A 19170-nucleotide genomic window follows, 5' to 3' on the forward strand; every position below is an offset into this window, starting at 1 on the left:
GTTTGTGATTCTCCTGCAGGTGTTTATCCATTGTTCAGATGCAATGCTGCAGACCTGGCAGGAGCCGCTATGTGTGTTCACATCAGCCTCACTCCCACTCCTGCTCCCACTGCCCTGCCCAGACTTCCCTGTGCTGAGGAATGCAGCAACAGTGAAGATGAGGGCACAGGGGAAAGCCCTCCTCTGAGCCAGCAGCTCTCTGACAAACAGCAAGTGGATATTGCAAGTTCAGGGATCACCAATGGCAAACCACGGGAAGAAGACATGATGTTTCTGGAAAAGACAGTTGCTGTCAATATCCTTGTGGAAAGAGCAATGCATCTAAGTTTAAAAGGTAAAATCTCACACACACACCCTTTCTTTTCTTTCTTTCTTGCCTTTCTTTTTTCTTTCTTTGTTTTCTGTTTCGTTTTCCTCTGTGATCTGTTCCTACTCCAGCAAGGTGAATGGCAGGGATTGATCCTGAGTTTGGGTTTGTGGTGTTGTAACCCCAATCACTGTGTAAGCACAGGGAAAGCAAGAAGCTGAACTACACAGCCTATCTTCATGAATGAATTCCAGGATATAAATAACTTGATGTTACCTGTTAGAGGTGACAGCTGAATTCTGAAATTAAGCATTATTTAAATAGCTAAACTCCAAGTTAAGCATTGACTGAATAACTAAACCCCAAGATGCCCCAAGATCTCACAGACTCCTGCACATTAGCACATAATAAATTTGTAAAGCTGGCTCACTGTACTCAGCTTTTCTTCCCCCGATAATAGAGCTAAGAGTCAAATGCAAGCCATGATTTAAGGGTATGTAATTCTAAAAGATTCTGAGCCCTGCAGATGGATTTTTATAATCATTCTAGAATATTCTGGAATTCATAGTCTTTGGAAAACTGATGCAATTTTATTTATTATTGCAAAATTTTTGATGCTATAAAGGAGGTTTCTTTTGAGTATTGCGGAAATATTTAAATATTTCTGTCTTGCAGCATGGAGAGTAGCTCAAGCACTGGAATAGGATCCTCAGGACCTGGGTTGCATTCCTAGCTTTACTTCTGACTTCTTAGATGATCTTGGGCAAATGTTTTTTCTGTTTCTCCCTTGAATATTCCATTTTCTGCTCTGTGAAAGGTTCATGCAATATTTGCTTCTATTGCAAATATAACATACTATCAGCTTCACCAGTGAAAAGGAGTATTTTCTAGATGGTAGATTTCTTTGCTATCTGTGTGGTCTTAATTGCTGAGCTGCCTTCAGATTTTGTTGTTGTTATTAATTTAAAAATCTGTATTTAATGCTATATAATTTCAGGAAGCCCGTTGACAGAACGTGAAGTAGCAGCCCCCAGCAGCTGTGTGTCATTTGCTGTTGCTGGTGCAGATGCTCCAGTGACCACTCCAGTGATAGGAAATACAGACTCACCAGTCTGGGACTTCCAGCAGCAAGCAAGGTGAGAGATGGGGATTCACACAGATCTGACAGCCAGGCCAGGTGGGAAAAGGATGTATGGTTTGGGGATTTTTAGCTCAGACCTGGATATCTGAGCTTAAATTAAAAAAGATTAATTTACTGCTTCAAGGAATCTCAGCAGACCAAGTCATTCATGGCAGTATTCAGGAATACTATGTGATCCAATCTTGTGTCTCCTCCAGTGTTTCTAAGATCTGAATTCCTTCAAACAACTTAAAAACTGATTTACATTTAACACTTCATTTTTACATTTGTAATTTTTCTTATCTCCAGCAATGAACTTAAACATTACAGCTTTGAACCATAACCTCAATGCTTTGCTGTCACTGTGTTAGTGAGTCATGAATATAAACTATCAACTGTATTTCTGTTCCTTCACAGTTTCTTTGTCCTATCTTTTAAATGTGCAGCAAGAGTGAGGAGAGGGAAATACTTATTGAATGAGCAGAAGCCCAAACTATGTAGAGATGTGTTATGCTTTGAGGCTCAGTAATTTTGGGGTTTGTTTTGTTCCTGCCCCATCAGTACAAAAAGAAACTGGCTTGTCTGGGTAGATAAAATTACATTGAAACCTCAGAAGCATTTTACTGCTTCTTCCTGCTTTGCATAAAATGTTATGGGTTTTGTTCCTAACAGGTTATCCAAAGAGCTTCTCCTGGATCCACAGCAAACCTTGGTCTTCAAAGTGTGGCACAAAGCAGGTAAAGTTTGTGGTGCAGTATTAGGAGGAGTGTACTTTCTGCATCCCCTTCCTTAGGTTTCTTGTATTTCATGCAAGGAAAATAAATTCTTTCAAGTGAATAGGAGAGTAGAATTGTAATGCCATCTTTTGCCTTGTATGAGAAGAATGCTACAGATAAATACCTATTGATTTCCTGGTGCTTGGCATCCTCCTTTTCCGATTAATCATCTTACAAGATTTGGTTCATCCTTATTCTCTCTGGTTTTATTTTGATGGTGCTTTAGAGGTTGGATTTTCCTGCTGAAAGAAATTCTGAACTACTTCCTTCACTTGCTGTTTATTGTTGCTGCAGTTGGTTGAAGTCTGGCCAGGCAGTTGTAGCCAAATACATTTATTTCTTTTTACATATTGAAATTCAGCTGTCTGATTTTTGCTTCAAAAATGAGCTTCCTGCATATCCAGAGTACTGTGTGTGCACAGTGGTTCTCCTGCCCATCCCTCTCTGAGCCCTGGGCTTTCAGTGTTCTGCAGGGACATTTTTAGCTGAACATAACCGAGGTAATCCAAATAATATCCCCCTGTTGGACAGGATTGTTCTGGACCTCGGGTCAACTTCCAAGCCATACTTCAAAGGCTGTATTTCAGTATTCCTGAAAATGATTGATATCAGTGTATGTGCTTTGTGTCCTTCCTCCCCAGAGTCGGAGCGAGTGATAGGATTTGCATCCGTGGACCTTTCTCCTCTCCTCTCTGGCTTCCAGCTGGTGTGTGGGTGGTACAACATCACAGACTTCAGCGGGCAGTGCCGAGGGCAGATCAAAGTGGCTGTGTCCCCTCTCCAGAATATAAATCATCTCAAGGAAGAAAGGCAGGCCAGGGCCCGAAGCCAGCCAGAAAGTTCTTCTGTATGTTCTTCAGTTCCTCCCCTCTCACACCTTATTGGATTGCTAATAATCAGCACTCTGGGCTCCTGAGCAGATTCACCACCAATTCACAGCACTGTTGTGGACCAGTCTGCATAAATGTACCAAAACCACCTAATTCCTTAGGAATTTTGCTCCAGGTTTCCATGGCAGTGCTAGTTACACCACCTCAACCAAGTCATGAGCATCCCCATTGGCTTCACTCTGTGGTTGCTTCATGGTTCAGTGGGATTTTTTTTTTTTAGGAGAATATTCTGTGCATTTGGATGTCTGGGAGCATGGCATAGTTCTGTTTGCTGCTTAGGGTGACAGCTGGTGCTCAAAAACAGTAGATTCAACTTTTCATTGGTTAGGAAACATCTAATTTGGCAGGAATCTGTTTTTCTGGGATCTTTGCCATTTTTCCTGGGTTTTTCTTTATTCTCTAGACTTCCCAGATATGCTTGGGTGTATTATAGACATGTAATGCAGCCTTTATCCTACTTTCCATCACTTTACTCACTGATAGCATGGTGGGAGTTAACAAAACTCTCTGAAATGAAAATGCTGTGAAATAGTACTTTGGCTCAGTGATGAGAAATCATTTGAAAATTTAAAGCTATTTAGAAAGCCTAAAATTTTGTTAGATCAGCAGGATAATACCTTAATTTCTCTTATTTTCTATTGTGAAAGACTCATGTACAGTGTTCCTTTTTCCTTTTCATCCTAGGGGAAGGTCAGCTTTCCAGCTTGTCCTAGTAATTCTGCAAACTTGTCCAAGCAGATGTTGAATTCCTTGTCAAAGGAAGTCAGCGTTCCTGCTCAAGAGCAGTAAGTCCACAGGCTGACAACATTTTTGGTTATTTTCAGGTCTCAGAAATATCTCCCTAAAGCCAGTTGACCCTACTGGGAAAATGGTGCATCCTGTCCAAGTGTGTCCACTGTGTTTGGACTTAAAAATTAGTGAACATTCCCTTTCCCAGAGAGAGAGGTGCAGGAGGTAGCAATCCTGGGAAAGGTTCCTTTTGGCACAGCCCAGATGTTCTTTCCCTTGTCATTAATATTTCCTGGTTTGTTTCATTTGCACCCTGGTAAATAAGGATGTAAATGGTGCCATGGATAAAGCTGGCAGGTACTTTCTGCAGGCCCTGATAAGAATGAGGGTTGTGTCTGTATTTGGTTCTATTTTTAGTAAGTGTAAATTAGAATAGAGTATTCCTGATGCATCCCCTTTATTTTGCCTTAATTTCTGTCCATGGACAGTGAATGACAGCTGGTGAAACGCTGTAGCATTGCATATTACAGGAGTAGGACTGTCAGATATCCTGCAGTAATTCCTGCTTTCTGTGAGTGAGAGTGTTTTAGTTTATTATTTGATTATTTAACCTACAGAAATGATCCTCTTTCCATATGTGTCTTTGAAGTTTAGCAGGACTATGGGCCACCACTATGGGATCTGAACAACTTGGGAGCTGCCAGCAAGCATGGAAAGCTCCCTACCAGACCCACTATTAACTTGACTTTGGTATAAATCTGAGACAGTAAATTACATTCCTGTGCACATTTGGAAGAACTGGTTTCATCCATCGGTGGCCCTTTAGTGGATTTCAAGACATTGTCTATTCATAGTTATTCTATAACTAGACTTATTCTTAAGTCTAGTTAGCAGACTTAGCACAATTAGAGGTCCCAGCCTGGTTTTTGGTATTAAACAGGGCTGTTTCTAGCAGGATTAGCCCGCCTGGCACACAGACGCCTCAGCACGAGGAGCACATGCAGAACGTGCGCAGATTCCACAAGTCCCTGCAGCAGGCAGACGGGAACGCGCGCCGCTCGGCCAGGCCAGACCCGGCAACACTGTCCTCACGTGCTGCACTCCTCACCGCTCTCAGGTAAAGCAGGGCTCTGGCCAGTAGGGCAGGCCAGGCCTAGGTTAGCAGGGAAGGGCTTGGAAGTGATGGATCCAGTTCTGGGGAAACGAAAATGAACCAGCGCGATAACCAATGGAGAGATGCCAGCATAATTTACGGTGGCTTGAGGCGAGGCTGGAAAGTCAGAGACTGGACGGGGCGCTCCGCAGCAGGACTCAGATGCTGTAGCAGGGTGATGAGCTGTTGAACAGCAGCAGCAGTGTTTCCAGACCTGGAGGGAATGCTTGGATTATCCATCCTGGTGCTGCTGTTACAGAACAGGTGCTATGAAGCCAATAGTCCCTTCAGCTGACTTCCACAGGTAGAAGGACAAGCCTGTGAGCATTTCTGGGGTGCACAGAGCAGTGTATCCTTTCCCATCAGGGTGTTTTTGTTCTTGCTAAAGTCACTGTTCACTTGACTAGATTCTAGGTTTAAATGAGATCTAAATTTAGAAGAATAGTCCTTATTATCTGTAGGAATATAGGAAGGAAAGATACTTCCTGAGGTGTTTCATCCCTTCCTGCACTACCACAAGCAATGTATCCTAAAATCCCTAGATTTAAACACATAGAAATCCTTGGATTTTTATCTAGCTCAGCCACAAGTCACACAATATCCTTGGCTTTATGACCTTTATTGGAAGGTCATCTCAAATCCAGCTCCTTTGATTACCTAAGTTTAGAACTAGCTCTTTTTTAGCTTCCAGCCCAAGTTTCATAGCCAAGTCAGGATTTGTTCCAGAATGTTTTCCTCTTTCATAGAGCAACCTCAACACTTGCCTACTGATCTACTTTTCAATAAAAACCTTTAATCTTTTACTTGCATATTTGCATGTTGTCGACTAGAATGATCCAACTGAAAACCCAACTAAAGCCACAGGCTTATTTTCCCCCTCTGACCAAATTTCTGACCACTGCTTGCAGAAAAAACTTGAGCGAGCTGGATGAGGTTCAAAGATACTTCAGTGAGAAGCTGACCAGGTCTTTTCCCGACTTCAGCACATCGAAACCAAGCCATGAGGAGTGGGAGAGTGACCATCAGGGCTCGATGAGCAGAGAAGGGGATCCCAAAGGCTGCCATCTTTTAGAAAAATCTAGTCAGTTGGTGTCTCAGGTCAGCAGCCTAATCAATGGTGAGTTGTTGCTGTGAGTAGCAAAATGACAAGCACCCTGCTGGTGCTTTTAAAATAACTTACCAGAGTAGAGAATAAACTGGAGCCCAGAGCTACAGTTGCTGCCAGTTGGAAAGTTATTCCATGCTTTTTCTGCCCGTGACTTCCTGCAGGGAAGCAGCATTTCCAAGAGATGAAGGGCACATCCCTATTATGCCAGAATTTGCCATTCTTCTGCCACTTTGATCTTTTTTTTTCCTGCTTTTTATTCTCCAAGGTTATGCTCTTTTAATGTCCTTCCTCATCCTTAGCAATGGTTTTTACTGCTTTTTTACATGCCTTCCTCTACAATCTGTTCCAGACTCTTCCTTCTCCTTTTCCAAATGTCCCCCACCATTCCCTTGGAGCAGGACTTGCCTCAAAATAGTTGGTCACTTTACCTAATACTGGTGAACTCAATTCCCAGAGGATGCAAGCAATGAAAGGATCTGCTCACAGGGAAACAAAAATAAGTGATTGTGAATTTTTAAAGAATTAGTAAGATTTCCCAATAATTTCATCCTTAATGCTTGTTTTTTCCTTAGCATTTCTGTTCCTCTCGCCTTGTCAGTGGGAAGCAGAGCAGAACATGCTCATATCAGCAATCAGCAGTGTTTGCAAAGCTGCACATGTTTAGCTCCCAACCATCCTTACATCTAGGACTTTTCTGCCACAAACCCAAATAAATCAGATTTAAGCTGAATTGTTGCTCCATGCATTTACTGATGCTCTTTTTTGTTAACCAGACTTGCAGACTATAACTAAAAATAGCAAGGAAGCTTCTAACATGCATCAGGACAGCAGCAGGAAGCTGGGTGCTTTGGATGTGTCCAGCTCGGAGGAGGAAGAAGCCAGACCTGGAGTTCCTGAAGGCCAGCTGAAGCCAGATGAGCCCGGCATTTCGGGTGACATGCAGCAGCCGTGCAGCGCTGGCAGGTCTGTGTTTGAGAGACACATGCTGCACCAGCTCCTAGGCCCCATTGTCCCTGAAGACAAGCATTCAGTGGGTTATATCCAGGAAAACAGAGGTGCTTTTGTCATCCAGCCGCACAGTGAAGAAGAATATGAAGAAGATGTCATAGAACCACGAGCTCTCAATGAAATAACAACCGCGACAGACAGGACGAGCCCCTGGTCCAGCATGATCTCGGAAACAGGGCAGGTGGCTGGGCAGCATCCTCTGGAGCCCAGGCCTGAAGATCAGCACTCTATAGATACAGGTTGTTTCCAAAGAGGGAACAGCAGCACCTTGTCCAGCATGCTGCAAGGGGACAGCCAGAGCGTGCTCAGCACCCTGAGCCCACCCATGAGCCCTTACACAGGTGGGAACAGTCCCTGGGGAGCAGCAGGAGACTTCCAGACCTTCAACACCAGCACAGAAACAGCAGAGAAGGAGCCACTTCGGCCAGTTGAAGGGAGCCTCTGGAACAGAGTACTGAACACTGAACCCATAAAGAAAAGTGTGGAGTTCCATGCAGGCTCCAAGGAACTGCTGCCATCTCCGGGAGACGTGGGTTTGACCAATCAAAAAACTACTGAGAGAGAGGAGGAGGAGGAAAATGCTGAGGTTGTAAATGGAGATCATCAAGGCAAGGAAGGAAGTGGTTCTGATGAGAACTGTGTTCAGAGTGTATCAGCCCAAGCTGGCTCAGAAAGAAATAGTGAGAGCTTCCCTGATGACGGCAGTGAAGACCCAGTGGAAAGCTCAGAAAACCTCATCAAACAAAAAATCACTTTGTATCCTTTACTCTTTTCTTAAACACTCTTGCATTCCATGACTCTTCTGCTTAGTTAGAACCTCCCTGGCCTCAGGACAGAGAAACTTGCTATTTGAAACTCTTCCCTGGGAAATTAATCCAGAGCTGGTGATCTGGGAAGGTGTTGGAGGACCCCATTACACTGTTTCACACAGTGTAGTGATGTCTTTCCTGAAACTTGTAGCCAGCAAACTTTACGATTTGTGAGAGTCACTTCATTTTGTGTAGTTCCGACATGTCTTGTTGCATTTCTCTCCATGTTATTTTTCCCCATGTTAGAGCCTTTGTGTTTCTCCTGTATTAAAAGAAACATGCTTTATTTTGCTTTTAAAACACTTCCTAATGTTTCTTGCACAAATTTCAAATCTTGGATTAAATGTTGGCATCTTTGCAGGATGAAGTCCTCTGTAAATTTGTGAGGTATTGTTTTAAAGCGAGTTGGTGTTTAAAACTCTGCAAGCCCAGGAGAGAGAACCAAGTGTTCAGAACAATGGAATATTTCCTATCTGGGACCTGTTAACAGCTGAGGGTTTTTCCACATCTGGACCTCTGTGCAACACAGCCAAAGGTTGTTCCTGAACAGTTCTGCTCAGGTCTGATCCTGTTGTTATTCCCAACTTCTTCCTTCCACCTGAGGAGATGGAAGCCTCCATGAGACTGCTCTGCACTTCTTTTCACCCTTCCATATCTCCAAAAGTAAGTATGAGATATCTTTTCCTTTATTGTCCAGCTTAGTCCATTCCTTAAAGCAGGAACAAAACTTCTCTCTTCCTTTGCCTGCCAGCACTCAGCTTAGATGTGATGGCTTCCAGCAGTGTCAGGGGAATCTTCCTGACACTTCTCCATGAGGATGGTTTTAAACCTCTGTGGCCATGTTGTCTGTGATCCTTGTGCCTTTATATCAACCAGTTGTTCAGCATGCTCAGAGAATGCTGCTCCATCAGGGTCAGTGGAAGTGGCAGGTTCTCACTCTGCACTTCTCTGTGCTCTCATGTGAGGTGACACGCCTAGTTGTGAGCAGTTTTGACTTGTAATTATGGCTTCAGTTTATCTCTTTTAGATGAGGATGGAATGGGGGAGTTTGGATCAGGAGGGGGGGTCCTGGAGAGGTGTCTTGTAATGGTTCTGCCACCCAGGGAGTAGTAGAATGACCTGAGTGATTGTTCCTCCTGCACCAAAGCTGTGGATTGCTCAGGTTTTGCTTCTTTTATGTTCATAAGGATTTATTTACAGTGAGAGGTTTGTGTCTCAGTTGTTTCAATGTCTACATATTTATCTTATTTTCAGTTCATAAAAGATGGGTTGTATGAAAGAGAGAGAGTGACTTTTTACACAGGCATATAGTGATGGGATAAGAGGAAACAGTTTTAAACTGAAAGAGGGGAGATTTGGATTGGATATTGGGAAGAAATTTTTCCCTGTGAGGGTGGGGAAGCCCTGGCACAGGGTGCCCAGAGAAGCTGTGGCTGCTCCATCCCCAAGCCAAGTGGGATGGGGCAGCCTGGGACAGTGGAAGTTGTCCCTGTCTATGGCAGGGGTTGAAATGAGATAAGCTTTAAGGTCCTTTCCCACCCAAATCATTCTGGAATTCCATGATCCTTTTCCAGCCCCAACTCTGCTGTGGATGTTGATGTGGCTCTGGGTGTGCAGCAGCTGGGCTGTTTGTTTACCACTTCCAGATAAGGTGATGCCTTTATTCATCTCCATATGACCTATGAAACAAACACTTCAAGGGACATTTGTGTCACTGGGAACAGCTGAGTCTGTTTTGATGAATCAAAACAGACTCAGGCTCTAACAGCTCTGAAGTCATAGAAACCACTGGTTTAATACTAAAACCAGTTTTACTTGAGTTGCCTCTCTGCAGCTCTGAGCTGAGTGGCTGGAACTACAGCCCCACAAATTATTACTGATTAGGCAAAATGTTAGCAAGACACTATTTTGATATTTTGATATTAAAGCACATAATTTGAGGATTAGCTGGCACTAATTCTTTGCTGCAGCACTTGTAGGATGTGCTGAGACAGGATTTGGTTGTGCATTGTTCATCAAATTCTCTCTGTGAAGAACAAGTTTTTCACTACTGCCAATACATAGAGGTCAGAAAAAATGCTTCCTCATAGTTTTGTTTTTAATTAGCCTTTGCAATGTCAGCTTCTAAATCTGGACTTGGTTTGGTTCTGCACAGGTCAGCAAATGCCAAGTGTGATAGTGAGGCTGAAATCCGAGCTGTCCTCTGGACATCACCAGAGCCCTCTCTCACTTGGCAGCTGGCAAACCTTTCTCCTGGCCTTCCTAGTGCTCCTGCCACCTCTCCCTGACTTGTCTGACTCGCTGCTTTCCCCATCTTCCTTCCTTGAATGACAAAGCAGTAGTGAGGTGTGGAGCTGGGCAGTTGCAACAAAGGAGCTGGCAGCCAAAAATGTCTCAGCTCCTGCTGTGAGAACATGGGGCCTTGAGGAGGTGCTGCAGTAGGTCAGGCTCAGCGTGGATGCTGTGACCACCTTCCAGGGATCAGAGTTTTATAGAGCCTCACAAAACCTCTTTGTTTTTTACTGCTTTTCTCCATTACATCAAACTATCGCTTCCCATTCTTGAGGTTCTTCCCAGCTCTTGTCTTCCACACTACTCACCTGCTCTGAGTGGGGGTTAGAAGATAGGTTTGAAAAGTGAGAGTTTTAATGAGCTTTTCCATAAAATGCTGGAATCCCAGAATGGTTTCGGTGGTAAAGAACCTCAAAGATCCTTTTGCTCCACCCCCTGCCATGGGCAGGGACACCTTCCACCATCCCAGGTTGCTCTAAGCCCTTTCCAGCCTAGCCTTTGACACTTCCAGGGATCCAGGGGCAGCCACAGCTTCTCTGGGCACCCTGTTCCAAGGCCTCTCCTCCCTCATGGGGAAGAATTTATTCCCAATATCCCATCAAACCCTGCCCTCTGGCAGTGGGAAGCCATTCCCCCTTGTTCTGGCACTCCAGGCCCTTGGCTAAAGTCCCTCTCCAAATGCAGTGATTTTTTTTTTTTCCCTCATCTCTAGGAATATTCCAACAGGATAAGAAACTTACATGGAAACCAGTTTTACTCAGAATAATTCATATTTGTGTATACATAGACTTAGCTTCAGTGTAAGTTAGAAATAACAGCCTTGGGCAGATTCACAACAACAGGCACTGTATGTTCCAAAAATGCCAAAGGCAACAAGTACCAAAACATCCTTTCGTGGTTGTGTTGTTCCTTCCTGATCTGCTGGATCTTCCTGCTTTCCTGCCTAGAAAGCAGGAGCAGGTGCAGGGCCACTGCCAGGGTAGGTTGTAGCCTGTTAACACAGATCTGTTCACCTCCATCCCTGTGCGCAAACAAAACTGCTGGCAAACCTGCTGAGCCACAGTGCTGGAACATCCTCTGCCTCCCAGGCTGGAATTCTTTGACCTTGGAAGAGGCCATGTCCCTCACCATGAGCTATAACATGAATCTGCTGTAGTCCAGCCCCTGGCATGCAGGCACTGAGTAATCCTTGGCTGGTTTCAGTGTTGCTGCCATTCCTGTTAAAAGGAGAGTGCAGCGTGATCGTCGGTGCACGAGTCCCCTTTCCTCTTGCATCTTCCCCATTGAACACGTGTGCTTCCTGGCTGAGCACCAGACATTTGGAGCCTGGGAGACAGAGAGGGAGAAACCTGGAATGGGCTCTGCCCTGAGCCTGTTCTGGGCTGGGGAGTGATATAAACATGACACTTCAGTTGTGTGCTCTGGAAACTATGCAGGAGGATCAAACTGGCAGTCAGAAGCTGCCTGTGAGATGGATTAGAGGAAGGTTTGATGTCCAAAAAAGAGCAAGGGGGCTGGGGAAGGGTCTGGAGCACCAGGAGAGGCTGAGGGAGCTGGGAAGGGGCTCAGCCTGGAGAAAAGGAGGCTCAGGAGGAACCCTGTGGCTCTGCACAACTCCCAGATATAGGAGGGGACAGCCAGGGGGGTCAGGCTCTGCTCCCAGGGAATGGGGACAGTCAAGTTGTTCAACCAGGGAAGATTTAGGTTGGATATTGGGGGGAAATTCTTCCCCCAGAAGGTTGTCCAGGGCAGCAGTGAGTCCCTGTCCCTGGAGGGGTTTAAAGCTGTGTGGATGGGGCATCTGGGGACTTGTGGCACTTGGGATAGTAGTGGCCTTGACAGTGCTGAGGAAACAGCTCCATGATTTATGTGTCTTCTCCAACCTCAGTATTTCCATGATTCTGTGATTCTGGTCATCTGCCTGAGCTGGGAGTGTTAATGGTGCTTTTAAACCTCACTCATTTTGAGTCACACCTGTACGTGTAAAACAGCAGCAAAAACTGATGTTAAACTTTCCCCACAGCTGGAAGTTCATCTTTAGGAAGGTGGTTAGGATAAATACACACATCTTAACACCACTTCATCCTGCACATTGGACAATGGTAGGAAGATGGGAGGAGGTGTATTTTAGCTGCTGATCTCTGAAACAGCATGCCAGTGGTGTGTTTTACAAGCACACCTGGTTTCCTGACTGTGGGAGCAAACAGCTCTCCTTCACCTTGGTGACATCAAACAGCATCAGGCACCTGCTCTTGTGTTGTGGCTTTGGAGAACAGAGCATTCTAGGGGTATTAGATGTTAGGAAGGAATTATTGACTGTGAGGGAGGAGAGGCACTGGCACAGGTGCCCAGAGAAGCTGTGGCCGTCCCTGGATCCCTGGAAGTGCCCAAGGCCAGGTTGGACAGGGCTTAGAGCAACCTGGGATACTGGAATGTGTCCCTGCCCATGGCAGAGGCAGCACTGGATGGGTTCTAAGGTCCTTTCCCACCCAAACCATTCTGGGATTCTGTTCCTGACATTGAAAATGGGAGGTGCTGGCTCCCCATCCCTGGCTGTGCAGGACACGTGGCATACAGGAAAGGGGAGCTGTGGGAGGCAGGAAATGCTGTTTCATGCAACTTTGAAATAGGGTAAGTCAGCAGATTGGGGGAATTTCCTAGGGAGATGCTTTTGGATGCTGTGCAGAACTCAGGGATCAGCACAGAGCCTGGTCACTGCCCCTCTCCAGCCACTTCTGACCTTTTGGCTATTTCTTGGACAGCTGGGCAGAAAACAGTGTGCGAAGAATGAGCTACTGTCCTGGTCTCTGGAGAGCCCTGTCCAAGGGAGGTGTTTTGCCCACCAAGCAGCTCTTTCTGCTGGTTTGTAAGCTTCTGCAGTGGCCAGGTCTGCATTTAATCTCTCTTGGCTCTGTGTATTTTGGTTTAGGAAGTTCATCCTGGAGAATTATTAAGAAAGAAGAGCAAAGCAAAGATTCTCCTAATTATCTCTGTCCATTATTTCAGTGCAATAAGAATGGGAAGTGTTTTTAAGTATTTTACCTGCAGGCTGTATGTTGCTGTTGAGGCAGGATGGGAATGAGAAGACTCTAACTCAGAAGGCTCTGAGAGTAAAACTCCAGTTTATTCAAAATACACTGCTCTTTTATACAGAGCTTTGTGAGGACCAATTCCATTGGACCTGAAGTGAAAACAGCCCACAGCATTGGTGTAAAGTGCTTGATGCACAGTGATAGAACTTAACTATAAACAATGTGAACAACAAGAGAGATAAAGAATTATTTACATTCTTTTTCAACTCTTTCCCAGGCTTCTGCCTGGCTAGAAACTCTCCATTTCTCTCTTTGACTGAATCTGAGACCCACAGCTGTAATGCACAGGTCACCAAACACAAGGATTTACTTATTCCTAAAAAAATCCATTTCCCTCTCCAAACGGTGCATCTCAGAGTGCACCAAAACAGGGTCCTGGTGCTGTTTCTCTTGTGAGGGAGCTGTGCACCTCAGGAGACCCTTCCTGAGGCTCAGAGAAGCAGCCCAGTGATGTGGGTGAAAGGCCAGATTGGCATATCAGTTTTCCAAAAGACCTTCCAGGCCCCCCAGCTTCCTCCCTTAAAGGCTCCTGGGACAGGATCACTTTTCTCAGTGCTTCATAGGCACAGCCCACTCTAAACTAGCTGGGAGAAATGTCTTTCTTTGTATGCTGAAATTACTCATCCTCTAGTGCTGCTGGAACATCAGGGGCAAAGCCAGACTGCTGGGAGGCTGCTGGCAAAGCAAGGAAGAGATGACACTGGTTAAACCAGGGTTTTTCCTGTCATGGGCTGCTGCGTTGGGGTCTCTGCAGTCAACTGAGCCTGGCCCATCCCATTTATCATGGACTCACAGTGGTAGTTTGAGCTGGGAGGGACCTTAAAGATTATCCAGCCCCATCCCTTGCTATGGCTTCCAGTAGCCCAGGTTGCTCCAAGCCCCATCCAGCCTAGCCTTGGGCATTTCCAGGGATACAGGGGCAGACACAGCTGCTCTGGGCACTCTGTGCCAGGGCCTTACCACCCTCCCAGGGAAGAATTTTATCCCAATATCTAATCTAAATCTCTTTTAGTTTAAACCCACTCCCTGCCTTGTCCTGTCAGCAGGGTTAAGATTGTTTTTGACAGAGCATTGCCTCTCCCCTGTGAGATTTGGTCTTCAGGGTTCTGGAAATTATAAAGTAAAATAATAATGGAAAGCCAAAATGCAGTCAGGTCCCAGTGAGTACACCACTGTCATTCCTTTGGCTTCATACAGGGAGACTTTGGCTGGGAATTGGCACTGAGAATTTCAGAGGTCACACAGAAGACCCCTGTTGAAGGGTTCAGATTGTTCTTTCTCACTGGGGTGTTTTCTTATGTGTATCCATCTTGTCACCCTCTGCACAGCCCTGTGGTTTGCACAACATGAAACCAAGAGCTCTCACACCTGGTTCCTTCTCTCCCCAGAGCAGGAGTGGAGCAGTGCCTGGAGGAATCCCATACCGAAGAGCAAATCGTCCCAGGCCCAGCCCTGAGCTCTTGGAAGAGGAAGCCAAAAGAATTGCCAGGATCTTCTCTGCTCAGCTCTCCAAGAAGGAATAGTGTTGGCCAGAGACCTTCCACAGCTGAGTTTCCTAAGCCAGGGCCAGCTGCATTGGCAAAAAAAGAGCCTCCCAGTAAAGCGGAGGTGGAAGCCACAGCTTTCAGGCTCTGGTTTTAGTTTGCCTAATTGGTTAGTTAATTGAAGTCCCCTATTTAGAAGGGCTTAAAGCCTGTGGTCACCCACAGCGAGTTACGTCTTGTAGGGGCAGGTCCCCAATGAGATGCACCTGTGTGGCAACCATTGACCTGTTATCTGCTCTCCAAGTAGCCCAGTTTTAGGATTTATTCCTGTGAAATGGCCCTTTCAAAAATGGTGAGCAACACAATTCTCTGCTTCCACAGGTGCCCAAAGTGCTTGTGTGAGCACAGGCCAAGGGCACCGTAAAATCTGGTGGGTGTACAAAAGAGGGTGACTAGAAAGATGGGACTTTTATATTTATATTTAAGTTATTTTTGTACACCTTTCAGAGAACAGACTTTGATGCCAGCAGAGCTCAGTTATTTTTGTACTGCTCTCTCCAGTGTTTGTTTCAATAAAATTCCCCTGGTTTCTTGTCAACCTATGGAAAGTGTCCCTGTGCCAGGGCAGAAACCTTTCCTCAACAGTAGATGGGAGTCTCTCCCACATGAGCTTCCAAGTCAGAGAAATGCTGCTGGAAGCTGGAGTGGTCAGGATCACATGGGAAGATCATGGCTTTGCCAAGGAGTTCAGTATCACCGGACAGCACAGCCCCATGTGGGCTAAGTCTCTGAGCTGCTTTTCAAACCGTGCATGGAATTCAGGATTTAACCAGCCAAAGGATCAACATACCTTTTTTCTCCCACTTGTATATTGTTGTTTTTCCCAGGAGACACCCTGAATGCATCAGTCCCTGATGACACAACTTGCCCTGTGATTGTGGCCCCTTTCCCTGCCCTTGCTGGGTCTGGAAGGTAAAGGTACCCAGTGTCCCCAGGAAGCGCAGGAGTGACATGCAGGCTGCTTTCTCCTGGTGGCATCCCCAAAAAAACTCAGGCAGGATGCCAGCTGAGCTGGGATCACTGTCTCAGAGGAGGTCACAGCAGTGACCGCTGAGCTATATCTTGGGCATGAGGTAAACAACGTCTTCCTTTCAGGTCTAGGTCAGCCATGGAGCTGGGCAGGAAAACAAGGGAGGAGCCAGCTGGGGAGGGGTGTTGGTACCAGGCAGCTTTTGTCTGGAGCCTGAGGGATGGAGCAAAGGTGGCTCCAGGGTGTCAGGACCAAAGTCCTTCTCATGCATGGTGAGCTCAGGTACACATGCTGAGGCTCGCAGCACATCCTGAGAGACCCTTCTGTGAGTAGGGCTAAAGAGCACCAAGGGTTAAACACATGGAGTTTTTAAAATATGGAGGAAAAGGGGCCTTTCTTCACTCTACCTTGGCCTCCAGCCTGTTGTCCCGAGCCCAGTCCCTCCCGGCAGCCTCAGGCCCAGTGCCTGGCTCTGAAGAGTGCCATAGGTTTTATGGTGGATTTTGCTCCTAGGTGCTTACCCAGCCCCAGCTCCACGTGAGCTTGGGGAACACGTTCCACCGTGAAGAGGCAACCCTGCTGGGAGCTCAGCAGCTGTCTGGGATTGTGGATCATGATCTGTGCCGGGCAACGGTATGCACAGTGCTGCACTGCTTCCAAATCACTTGCTTGTGAAGCTTTGGGGCATGGGTTTTCTGCATCTTGTCCTTCCCAGAGTGGTTTTAGGGCAAAAACTGACATTCCTCCCCAGTCCACTGCAGGGGGTCTGGGCAGGACCCCCCTCCCTATGCCTGAGCCCCGGGAGGGGGACAGAGAGCTGGACCAGCCACCTCAGTCGGTGTCAGGTGACCCAGTCCCATCAACTGAAATGCCACTGGGGGAACACTGTTTTCTTGTCACCCGATCTGTGCCTGCTGGAATGTTGTCCTGGGTTCTATATAAGGGCGGGGCCAGCGAGACGACTTTCAGGGCACTGTCTGTGCAAGGCAGGAGCTGGAACACTGTGTCGAGGTCCCTACGGTGAGACCATGGAGGGACATGGCTCTGAGCACGTCACTCTGGGGGAAATGATCCCAGCCAGCAACCCCCATTATGGCTGGTGTGGGATAGGGAAGCATTGGTGGGCATTGGTGATTCCATGCTGAGAAAGCCCTGTGCCTCAGTTTCCCTGCAATAGAAGGGAATCTATCTCAGGGATCCTCCTCTGAGACAGGGCAGGATATGGTTTTTGGGATTGACCAAAGCCACCAAGAGCCTCCATGGCACATCATCACCTCTTGTCACCGAACAGGACACCCACGTGGAACCCTGTCCTGATGCACCCTGCTGGCTCCCCCACAAACCCCTCCTCTCATTCCAGCCCCTCTGCCGCCATGGTGGGTCTGAAGCCCCCCGAGGTGCCCCCGACGGTTGCCATGAAGTTCGTCAGCGCGGGGATGGCCGGCTGCATCGCTGACCTGTGCACCTTCCCCCTGGACACTGCCAAAGTGAGGCTGCAGGTACGGTCCCCAAAACCCTGTGGGCAAAGAGAGCACCTGGTGACGTGACGTGGGACTCTCCACGTCACCTCTGCCACAGAGCTGGTGACACCTGGGGAGGAACAGGAGGTGGGGTGATACAGTTGGCACCCCACAGATCCAGGGTGAGGTGAGGATCCCCCAGACCACCAGCTCCATGGAGTACCGGGGTGTTTGGGGCACGCTGAGCACCATGGTGAGGACAGAGGGAGCCCGCAGCCTCTACAGTGGGCTGGCAGCCGGGCTGCAGCGCCAGATGAGTTTCGCCTCCATCCGCATCGGTCTGTACGACTCCGTGAAGCAGCTCTACACCCCCAAGGGTGCTGAGAGTGAGTGTCCAGGTGGCCTGGACTTCCCTGCACACCCCCTTCCTGCTGCACAGTCCTTTCCCAAAGAGAAACCCACCCTGGGGGGCACAACCCCCTGACATCACCCTCTGTGAAGCACCACGGGCTTCTCACCCTGGGGTCCCTGCAGGGCTGGAGGGCCTCGCAGGGCCAGGAGTCCCAATAGCTGCCCTCTCCAGACACAGATGTGGCCACGCGACTCCTGGCTGGCTGCACCACGGGGGCTGTGGCCGTAGCCTGCGCCCAGCCCACTGATGTGGTCAAGGTCCGGTTCCAGGCCAGCAGGGCCCCGTTGGACAGTGCCCGGCGGTACAGCGGTACGGTGGATGCCTATCGCACCATCGCCAGGGAAGAGGGGGTCCGCGGCCTCTGGAGAGGTAGGCATGGGCAGGGATGGGCGTGGGAAAGGGGTGTGGTAGGAATCGGAACAGAAATGGCCATGAGGAAGGGAAGAAGGATGGGGGCAAGGATGGAGGCAGCAGGGCTGGGGCACTTGCCCAGAATGCTCCCGGAGGGGCTGTGAGCAGCAGTCCCAGCGCCACCACCCTCCTGTGCAGGGACACTGCCCAACATCGCCCGCAATGCCATCATCAACTGCGGGGAGCTCGTCACCTACGACCTCCTCAAGGACACGCTGCTGCGGGCACAGCTCATGACAGGTGAGGATGGCGCGGGGGCACATAGCCAGGTGCCATCCCTGTCCCCGCAGCATCCAACTCCCAGCTCTTCTCCACCTTTAGACAACATCCTGTGCCACTTCGTGGCCGCCTTTGGCGCTGGGTTCTGTGCCACAGTGGTGGCATCACCAGTGGATGTGGTGAAGACGCGGTACATGAACGCCAGCTCTGGGCAGTACCGCAACGCCCTCAGCTGCCTCCTGGCCCTGCTCGTGCAGGATGGCCCCACCGGCCTCTACAAGGGGTGAGTTAAGCACCCGCAAACTCACTGCAATGACCGCAGGGACCCGCAGCACAGAACCCAAAATATCCCAACCTCCAAGCGGGGCTTTGGGGATGGGGATGTCCGTGGCATGTCCCCTTCAGCACTGTTTTTGCCAACACAGCTTCGTCCCGTCCTTCCTGCGGCTGGGCTCCTGGAACGTGGTGATGTTTGTGTCATACGAGCAGCTGCAGCGCACCATGGTGCTGGCACGGCCAGCCCTGGCCTGAGCCCCTCGGCACTTCTCACTGGCTCAGTGAGGCTCAGCATCAATTATATTAATTGCCGAAGCGCCGGGGAGCAGTGAAGCCACACACTTGGGGAGGGAGCAGAGAGACGGAAGGAGAAAGGATGCTGTTTGAGGAGAAATTTGGGAGAGCAGAGAAGAGTTTTAGGGGACAAAGGAAAAAATTGTTGGCTTCTCAGCCATGAAGAATAGCACTTCCCAAGGGCAGTGGTGTGGGCAGGTGGGACCAAGCTGATGGCCAGGGAATTCCCGTTATTCCTTACTGGCACTTCCAATAAACCGCCCCTATGGGGTCTGATGACAGCGTGGCTCAGGGTTTCTT

General features: G+C 47.9%; 2 protein-coding genes across 16 annotated transcripts in view; both read left to right on the forward strand.

Moving 5' to 3' along the window:
• Positions 1–15366, forward strand: part of C2CD3 (C2 domain containing 3 centriole elongation regulator) — a 38109-nt gene extending 22743 nt beyond the window's left edge. For 6 of the 13 annotated variants that reach the window (XM_021544002.3, XM_085567879.1, XM_085567838.1 and 3 more), the window contains 10 exons: positions 20–334; positions 1305–1443; positions 2100–2164; positions 2845–3050; positions 3778–3878; positions 4763–4939; positions 5884–6092; positions 6857–7847; positions 8461–8563; positions 14673–15366. In XM_021544002.3, the coding sequence (XP_021399677.2) occupies positions 20–334; positions 1305–1443; positions 2100–2164; positions 2845–3050; positions 3778–3878; positions 4763–4939; positions 5884–6092; positions 6857–7847; positions 8461–8563; positions 14673–14807 (2441 nt within the window). In that variant the 3' untranslated portion in view covers positions 14808–15366. Of the gene's footprint in view, positions 1–19; positions 335–1304; positions 1444–2099; positions 2165–2844; positions 3051–3777; positions 3879–4762; positions 4940–5883; positions 6093–6856; positions 7848–8390; positions 8564–14672 lie in introns of those variants that run through there. The other 7 variants (XM_085568111.1, XM_085568071.1, XM_085567933.1 and 4 more) reach the window with 7 other exon arrangements.
• A 135-nt stretch (positions 15367–15501) lies between these two features.
• Positions 15502–19151, forward strand: LOC110477872 (putative mitochondrial transporter UCP3). Of its 3 annotated transcripts, none has more exons than XM_085569661.1 (7): positions 15502–16431; positions 17159–17297; positions 17434–17644; positions 17842–18039; positions 18220–18321; positions 18403–18583; positions 18726–19151. In XM_085569661.1, exons 1-7 carry the CDS (start codon positions 16412–16414, stop codon positions 18829–18831), a joined length of 957 nt encoding a protein of 318 aa, XP_085425787.1. In that variant the 5' UTR covers positions 15502–16411; the 3' UTR covers positions 18832–19151. The 3 variants fall into 3 exon arrangements, with proteins under 3 accessions (XP_085425787.1, XP_021399708.2, XP_021399709.2); XM_021544033.3 differs by lacking the exon at positions 15502–16431 and adding an exon at positions 16645–16818; XM_021544034.3 differs by lacking the exon at positions 15502–16431 and adding an exon at positions 16675–16818 and having other exon boundaries at positions 17940–18039.
• Positions 19152–19170: the final 19 nt, after the last annotated feature.

This window comes from Lonchura striata, chromosome 1 (assembly GCF_050655825.1).
Source record: "Lonchura striata isolate lonStrDom1 chromosome 1, ASM5065582v1, whole genome shotgun sequence".
NCBI lineage: Eukaryota > Metazoa > Chordata > Aves > Passeriformes > Estrildidae > Lonchura > Lonchura striata.